The 9,542-nt window shown below is 45.3% G+C and overlaps 1 protein-coding gene across 1 annotated transcript; it reads left to right on the top strand.

The window, feature by feature from the left end:
* Window positions 1-1,119: 1,119 nt before the first annotated feature.
* Window positions 1,120-3,156, top strand: LOC131284654 (uncharacterized). The gene has a single exon (XM_058313516.1). It carries the CDS (start codon window positions 1,120-1,122, stop codon window positions 3,154-3,156), a length of 2,037 nt encoding a protein of 678 aa, XP_058169499.1.
* Window positions 3,157-9,542: the final 6,386 nt, after the last annotated feature.

Genomic DNA, 9,542 nt, shown 5'->3' with positions numbered 1-9,542 from the left:
AAAAACAAATTATTCAATATTTATGACAAAAATCGATTTTTTTCTTCTAATTTTCATCAGTTGTAACAATGTGATGCGTGTTTTAACCTCCACTCAATGATCGAATTGAAAAGTTACTACTCGTGTATAACGACCCCCTTAATTGAACTTTGATTAGTTTTGAACTAAAAAGGGTTCGTTATACATGGAAAAATACGGTTTCATGTCAATTTCGATTAGTGACGAGTAACAACTCGTTGCATTACAAGGTACGTGACGAATTTTTGTAGTAAAATTGAACAATTGATTTCTTTTCTTTGCGTGTCAATATTTGAATGAATTATGAACCAGGATAAACATTAGGCACTCGGTACTCGAACAAATGAAGAAAACATGCTGAAGAAGCATCAATACGACCTGCCTGTTCCAATTAAATTTAATAATTCTGATAAATTTGACAATTTATCCCAATTTGCTGAAAAAATACGTCACCCACCTATCATAATTATGATACAGTTGAAAAGAAACATTTAGATAATGTTAAAATACTTACAATGATACAACAATCCTATAATTTATGCTTACAATTGCTATGAACAAGTTTGAAAAACTGTGGTGAGGGATGTCCTGTCCGTGAGCACCGTGTGTAGCAACTCATAAAGATAATTTCTAATATCTTGGTAAGAGTTGGCATACTTGGCATATTGCATATTTTCAGGCTATTTTACTACGAAATGTTATGGGTTTCTTGGTTGGAGCTATCATGTGAATTTCTTGAAAAGATATCGAAGAATTTGTATGTAGAAAAGTAAAGAAAATGATTTAAAACATAAAATAACTTGAGCAATATAATGCTACACCTGGGTTGTGATTGTTTGCCTTCCAGTTGCATAGTGGCACGCCCCCTTCTGATGCGATTTCCGTATGTCTTTTTTTCCGCAGATTCCGGTTCCCGTTGTTGACTAATCGAAAGGCAATGAGCTCGTGCAAGGTAGCTCGTACCCTTCAGCGGAGGCGTCAGTGAGAAAAAAGGAAGTGACTAAAGTTCACCGGAACGGTGACAAGGATGAGTCGCGCGTTCGTCATAGCAACTGATAGGCGCACCCGAGCAGCACACCCTTAAGTCCCCTAATGCTGGCAATGGCCAACAGGTGCCCGCGATCAACACTTTGGCCGCCCAACGCAACATCATCCCCCGTCGTACCACCAGCGGCCGCGGCAAGTGCAACGTCAGGCGAAACCTCAAGGCCTCCGCAGGCGCAGGCGGCGGTGGGATCGACCCGAACCGGCGGTACCGTTGTGTACGGCCTCATTGGAAAGTTTGAATGCACCAGCACCGACGGCTCCGCTGACGTCAAAGTGACTGCAAACAGTTGTCGAGATAGCGATAGTGGTCTTATCAGCGGTTGTCGCATCGCTCGTGGGGCGGACCACGGCGGGGGAGCCCTAGTTGACGGGTTCCGGCAACGGCCGAGTGGCAACCGTAACGAATGTTGCGATAAGACGCACCCGACCGGTATGGGCGGTGGTGGGACGGGTGGCCGAGCGCTGGACGAACGTTCCGGAGAAATGCCAGAAATGGATGCAAGTGTACACAGGGCCCGAAAGAGGCAACGCAAGACGGTCGTCTACAGCCGCCTTTGTCTTGGCGATGCGTTAATGTTGGACGGGGCCAGTGAGTGGCTGCGGCCGGACCTTCGGAAGTCTAGCCGGATGGCCGAGGGCCCGGAGGAAAATTCCACTCGAAGCGTAACTTTGGGTGGCCCGTCGGAAGTGATCCGCTTTCCGTGCGTCGAGCGACTGATCGAACTGTACGCAAATATCATCCGCCAGAAGGAGGCTGAAGTGCAAAGATTTATGAGCAGTATTGTGAGGGATGGCGATAAAAGTCGATTAGATAAGGTCGGGTCGCGGGTGGACGGGCGGGTGTGGGGTTGGAGCGAACTCCAGCAAGGTGACATACGCGAGGAGCGCGCACTACCTGCGTCAGTATCACTGGAGTCGTTGCCATCGACGACGACAACGACAGCGAAGGCGAAGGCGAAGACGGTTCCGCTGGGTACAGAGTTGGAGCGTGTCAGTAAGCACGCCAGTCCGGAATTACCCATCGACGAGGTGGAACGTACGGAAAACCCTAGCCCGGACGCGCAATCGGATGAAGGTTGGCGAAGCAGCACTCAGCAAAGTCCTTACGGTTCAAGCGACGAAGAGGATCGTTTACAGGCGCTCGCAGGACAGGATCGGCGTGTGGTGAGCAACGAACAGAACGGCCCTGGAGACCGAGATTCCACCGAAACCATGAAGAACCGCGACAAGGTAACCCGCTCGGCAAGCTCGGACTCCGCGCTGGGCCTGGACGATGATCTCAGTCAGCAGGAGCAACAACAGATGATCGCCAACGTGGGCAAGGTACGCCGGTTGACCCTCGGGGTGTCCGACATCCCGCTTCGATCGGCCCTGCTGCCCGTTCCAGAGCCGACGACCCTACCCAGTCTGACGACACCCTCCGGGGAACACTGCCCGACGGTGGTGCGCAGCAAGATGATCCTGGAGGCTCAGGTGATAGAGCTTCCTCTGGCGGGCGACTCAGAACAGCATCAGCAGCTCGGCTGCCCATCGAGTACCTCGGTTTCGCGCCGCGAGTCCGCCCAAAGTTACGTCAGCGAAACGGGGGATGGCGTACGCTACGTCCGCACGCCGTCGGTCGTCGTGTCGGACTACTCGGACGACACGATGTGCGGCATCACGCTGGAGGAGATCGAGTACTTCCGGCGCCACCGGCTACGCCGCGGCTCGGCTGACTGCGAGTCCGACATCAGTGCGGCCTCGTCCTGCAGCAACCTGAACTACTGCGGTTCGTCCATCAGCGCACTCGAGGGCTGCGACTACCAATGTGGTCTTCGGACGCCGGAACGCAAGGTGTCCGACTGTTCCACCTGCTCCACCGTCAGCTGTGATGATGACGAGGGTTACTCCGTCGTCCGATCCAAGCTGGCCAACCTCGCGCTACCGGCGGCAGCGGGAACGCCGATGCCAGGCTCGGTTCCACTCACCGCAGCTGACTGCAACGTCCCGGAGCGGAAGTCGTCCGCCCCGGAGGAGGTGGACGTGCGAATCTGCAGCAAAAAGAAGGTTAGTCACACGAAGACAAACGCATGCCAGCACCGGCTGGCGTAGGTGGTTAGTTTGTAAGTTGCGCTTCCCCTAGATCTCTGGACTTCCGCCGGTGGAGACACGTGTAGATTTGTACGAACTATTTTTAACTGAATAATAAACTCAAACAACAACCTCGTAACCTGCACCCAGTCAGCTGACCGTGCCGCGATAAGCGGCCTCCCTTTTACGAACCGAACGAAACCCCCGGTGGATTGGCGGAGCAAAGGGAAGGGCGTCCCGGGTCGAGGGGAAATCAGGGCTCGATCGAGGCGTAGCGGCCACTCCACTGATTATGCGGTCGATCGTTTTACTCTCTTTTTTACACTCGCGCGCTGACTACGACGTATCGGTCCGTTTTTATTTCACCTCGGTACGCTTTTGCTTCCCCTATCGTTCAGTTTCCCGTGTTCCCGTGATGGGCTACCTAATCAGTAAATCGACGGGCCGTGTCGCCGTCCGCCGATTGACGTCATGGGCCGCGAGGTAAACAGAAATACGGCGAACCGTGGGTTGGCGCACGATTGATGCCGGGAGGTGGAATATTTATGTCAATTAAACGGGTCGTTCCGGAGGAAGCGGCTTTGTTTGGGAATGGGCCTCGTTCGTGACATCACACCGTCGGCAGAGCTCTGGCGGCTACTTCTCCTTCAGTTTCCCAAACTTTTACGCCACTCTAAGCTGTAGCTGATCGCTTCTGCCTAATGGTGTAAGTAACTGGCGACTCTGGTTGAGGTTTGTGCGATGCGTTTCAATCGAAGATCAATTAAATCATCCTTTCATATTCTTGGAAATAAAAACATACGATCGAGTCTTCGTTCTTTGGTTTCATCCTATTTTTGTTTTTTAATATTTTCCGATGAACTTTAAGTCATTTGTTCGGTGCATAATTTTCATCTTGAAAATGCCAGAGATTTTGATTGTTATCATCAAGCCAGAGTTTCTCAATGCTTTTTTCAGAGCGATAAATTTATTTTATTTAGTTTTTTCTCATTCATTATTATGCCATCTAGTATTTATGCCAAGAAAATAAAAATTCATTTCTCTGTTATTTGTTTAAAACCCCGGGTAGTTTTTGGAGTGTTCATTTAAATTAACTGATTATTGGGTAGTCGTATCAGAAGAATTTTGCAGAAGAAAAAAAAACAGTAAGTTTGTAGGTTAGTGAAGGTGTGAAAGATTTGATATGATGGCTAGAATATGTTGGAAAACACTCTCAAAAAATGGTATTCGGTCTGAAGTACAGAAAAACGGAATCTCCCATGCAAAATGTATGGACTACAAATGTAGATCGGTTGAAGGGTTGCATAGGTAACTTTGGTTACTCAGGTAAACGTTAAAATATGCTCAACGATACTTGAAGCATACGATATGTACGGCAGCCATTTCTAGCATTTAATTATTATTGTGAATATTCTTGTCCTTGAAGCTCATTCCATTTGATGACGTGTTCCTTATGGTTAAGAAAATTTATTTCATTTGCCAATTAAATTTATTTGTTTTTAGTACCTTTGTTTAAAATCTTATCTTGTTTAGTTGTTTTTCCTTACTTTGATTTTGTGTCACAATGTAAATTTCTTAGCGGATGAGAATCTCTGCTTTATGACATGATTGTTTCATAATCAAACTCATTGCAAACAGTGACGTTAAGCCTCAACGCAGAACTATATTCTTGTATTTCTTCATCGTCATCTTATCAGGGTGTAATAAAATGAAATTGCCAGTATGCTTCGGTTTTTTCCACTTACATCAACGCAAGATTCCCACGCCAAACGTTTTCTTCCACCTTCTGCTCGTGTCGGAAGTTTCATTCCTGTTCGCCGGTGCGTTTGTACTACCCCGGTTTACATTGTGTTGTATACGGTGTGCCTGTGTTCCATTTGAAGTGCACTCTTCTCCGAGATGGTCTCGTAAGTTCCGTCCGGCACTTGCTCCACAGCGGCGCTCGGTAGAAGTTTGTCTATGCTAATGTGCCGCCGTAAAGACCGACTGAGATCAACACACATGCACATACAAACATGCCGAGTCATAATGTTTAGACAAGAGACAAACGTGCACAAAACAGGAAGCAAATGGACTTCCACGCCGTGACCCCGGGCTCCCGCGTAGTGCACGTTGAAACCCCACCGATCGAAGGCAGTTTCGGGGCGGTATGTTTTCTTGCCAGCATTAAGTTCGTTCCCATGCGGCAAAGGCGGGGAATTGTTTTTCAGTGAAGTATGAAAAAACGAACCCCAAAGCCAGACAATATCGTGCACGAGAGTCTGACCGTGCTGCTAATTGTTTGTATCGAAAGTGAGAAGCCAAGCATCGTGCGGCGGGCTTTAGGCATCGGCGATATAAAACCCACCGCCGAGCAGTGGGGCCACTTCTTTCGATCGTCGACCACTCTCCGGGGGAATGCCCGTCAGTTCCACCGCCACCAGCATCCACACGTACGTCGGGTGGCAAACCGCCGCCGTCTTCACAGCCGACGGATGCTTGAGCTGGTGGTCGGACCGGGGAATGACGTCAATGGGCGCACTGGTTTACGATGGGCTGCACACAACGGGCTTCGAATTCGGCCCATCAAGTGGTGTTTGATTGAGGCCCCTGGCCGGGGCCGCGGGGTGGCCAGACGTGAAGACGGGGGGCTTAAGGGGGCTTTATCGTAGCGCAACAACTTAATGACCGACTCGCACAGTGAAGAGACTGTAACGGTAGGTAGGGGCTTTGGTACTCGGAATATGTGGGCTCGGCGCAATCGACCCGCACCAGCAGTAACTTGTAAGTGGCTGGGTATGTCCTCAATGGGCGATGAAGTTCTCTTATTCAATTGACACGCCCAATGACAGCAAAGGAAGAACCATTCTGTCGCTCTAGAATCCCCAATTTTGGACAGTGGGAACACGGCCAATCCTTGGTGAAGAACTCGAGCAAACATGTTTGCGTACAGATGCTTGTTGTTATCACGCTTTAAATAGACCCGGTAGGAAGGTTGTTTTGGTTCGAAAGTTTCCGCGCATTAGCTACTCGGTTGGGCAGCCCATTTGTTACGGTGTGCGATAAAACGGACAGGTTCCAGCTCACTGGGACCGGCATGTTGACTCGCGTTACATTGTACACCCCCGAGGCAGCTCCTGGATGCCGCTTGGTGCTTGGTTTACAATCTCGCGCACGGTACCTTTCCTCCGGCAAGTCTCTCCTGGCTGCCCATTTTCGGCGACGTTATCAGCTAATTTTTCTAGCGGGTTTTATCACTGCCCAGCGCGTTATCTGTACCAGTTTGGCTAGGAATCATTGCGAAAGAAACGATCGGGTGCGTACCGAACATACATGTCACCGTCTAATTACGATGCGATTTTTGACAGACACTTTCTTGCCCAAGACTGGCTCAAATGATAGCAAAATTCGAAGTCATTAAACTCAACCATTGGGTTGTAACAATAACAAAGATTGGAATCAGTTCAATACACGGGTATAGCAATGTGCACTGATGGTCAACCAATTGTTGGACTTTCTAGTCAATCGTGTCGTGTATAATCGATGATTTCAGCCTTTCCTTCGGGATGTTTTCTTTCCCATAGAAAGGGTGCGAAAGAAAAAGGAGAAAGCAAAACGGTGATGACGCAAGCAAACGAGCAAGCCACTGAAGAACCCCGTAGAGATTATAAAATTAGATTGGGTCGATCTGACTGGCGATTTGTTTCAGGGATTCACTCCTGTTGGATATTGACGTCAGCATTGCAGTGATTGACTTCATTTGTTGGATTACCAAGAAAATGGTTCACAGTTTTACTACTGTAAAGGTTAACGAAGCTTAGTGAACCGCACGAATATAAAGCTGAAATATGATTTGAGGCACGAACAGATAACGGCTTGCGTCATGTTGGCCGGGTTTGATAGTTGAACAGACATTAAAAGTAAGTAAAATATGTTTGTTTTGTTTCATACGCTCATGAAGTCATGTGATATTGAATAATATTCGCTAGACATAATCTGAAATATTCATCCAAAATTGCCTATTTTCGTATTTCATCATTCACTAGATGGTATGAAGGAAACAAAACTGTTTAAAAACCAAAAAATTCTAGGAGCCAATCTTCAGCGAAATTTGTTTTTGATTTTGTTTTATGACACTGCCTAATGTTTGTAGATTTCTTAAATTATTTAAATGGAATCAAAAGCGTAGAAGGCTGATGTTATTTGTTTGATTTGATGCTACTGTTTCTACCATTTATGTTAGTGAATACCGTGAAAATATCAACAAAGTGCCAGAACAATATGAATCATATTTATAAAATTGTTACAATAATTCATAAGCTATACTGTTCAAATAAACTGTATATTACAAGTGTTTCAAAAACATATTATTTTCCAGAGTTTCAGCACAGATTTTGTAATATTTTTGTTTTGTCTTTTTATGAAAATTGACTTAAACAATTAAAACGGTGGTTTGCCAGGTTAATTTAATTTAAATGCTAAATGAAATTGACTATGAAGTCCTTGAAAAGTCTGTAGCATAAGGAGGGAAATCAATGTTAAACGTTTGAAAATTTGAATTATAATGATATATAGCAAATTGGTATATAACTTACAAGATAATCTTAGAAATAAAAATAAAAGTAAATAAATACATTTCCTGTTCGGGCACAGAAGGTTTAACGGTTTGTCAAACGTACTGTTTTCAAATTAGACTCCTTCACGAAAGACAAGGAAATTGCATACTTTCAGGAGTTGAGTGAAGCTTTCGATTGAAAAATTTCACTCATATCACATGAACACCTATAATCTATAGGTTGACAAATTTTATGAACACCGAGAAACATTTATTTATAATTTGTAGGATCGAAGCAAACGAAGAGTTTAAATATTTTTATTAGGACGCCAAAATGGGTCGAAACTTTATTCGTCCAACCGTCACTACGCACTTTCTTCTGCACAGCGTGTATTGATTGTTGAATAAAAAAATCATTGAAGCATTTATTATATTTTTTTAACTATTTTTCTTTCAGGTAATTACAACGGGCAGTATCATGCATGGCCACAATAAAAAGGTTCGTGGCTTGCGTTACGGTTGTCGGTCATTGAAGTCTTTTGTATGTGAGAAGACAAAAAGCTGACTCATCAAGGGCCGGAGAAAAGTTATACGTATGCAGTGTGTGTACCGTAAGTAGGGTTTCGGTTGAATGTTATTGAAGGGTCGTAATGCACAATTTATACAAATTTATTGCATGAATATGATTGCTAAGATAATCGTACCAATGTATGGTACCGTTGCAAAAATGGGTCACCGTGAGTAAATCAAAAGAATAAAAACTACTAAAAGCAGACCGAATTTTCACATAGTGCTTTAAAAATAAATTCCAGCGAATTGGTTGAGAGCATATTCCTAGGCGTTCGACTGTGGTGAAAAATGATAAATGGATCGTGGCTGTACTAAACAGGTTCACAAAACATGATTTGACTGAGTGCGAACCCCCAAGAGGGATATATTTTCAATCTGTCACGAATTACCGTAAGAAATTGGGGATATAAGAAATCTTAACCACATAGTTGACGAAGCCAGTGCGCCTCCATTGTTTCTTTAATCAATGGTGGGTCCCATTGGTTGGTATTTTTCTTCCCGGTCAAACAGATTTGAAACCTCTCCTTCACTCACTGGAGCCGATTGTGAACACGGCACGGTTTAATGCTCGGGCTGAGACAATTAATCTTCCGGCTAATGAAACTCCCGAAAGTGACTGCCAACATTAATGGGCTTGATTAATCAAATTAACTTGATCATACTAAACGGCTCAGTTTTTTCGTTATTGTTTATTTCGGTTCACCCTTTAGCGCATGGCCGTGCTAGTTTTGCACTTTCGATGTCGATCGCAGATCGTGCGATATTTATTATCCTTGGCCACTGTCTGGCACTATTAGCAAACCGATCGCGTATGGTTTATTTTATTTATTTAGTTTTAATTTTTTTCGGTTCATGTTTGACACCGGCAAAGCCAATTCCATACACACAAGAACTGAGTGTTTCGTTAGGATCATAGGTTAAGAAGGGTTTTCGGTTTGTTTTACTTTTCCTCATATGAAGAATAAACAATTTGAGTATGTCGGTATATTTTTGAAGATTGATCTCTGTCTTTCTGTGAAGGTCCTTCGTAGTTACAAACGCAATGACAACAAAACAAACGAACACACGAACCGCGAGAGCGTTCAAAAATGATCGCAACACAAGGAGGGGAGCTTTCGGAGAGAACTTCGTAGGGCACTTCGTATGAGGATAAATATCGTGGTGCTCCCCAGTGTGACCTGAAAAGGGAGACAACACCTTTTGGAGGCCGAGAAAATGAGCGAGAAAACCGAAAGCTTGCGATCTGTTGCCGCGAGGATCGACGTTGCTGGATGCTGCTAAGGTCCGACAGTTGCCATCGAAC

The sequence above is a fragment of the Anopheles ziemanni genome, chromosome 3 (genome assembly GCF_943734765.1).
Source record: "Anopheles ziemanni chromosome 3, idAnoZiCoDA_A2_x.2, whole genome shotgun sequence".
NCBI classification, from domain to species: Eukaryota; Metazoa; Arthropoda; class Insecta; order Diptera; family Culicidae; genus Anopheles; species Anopheles ziemanni.
This window is presented reverse-complemented; position numbering and strand designations above follow the sequence as displayed.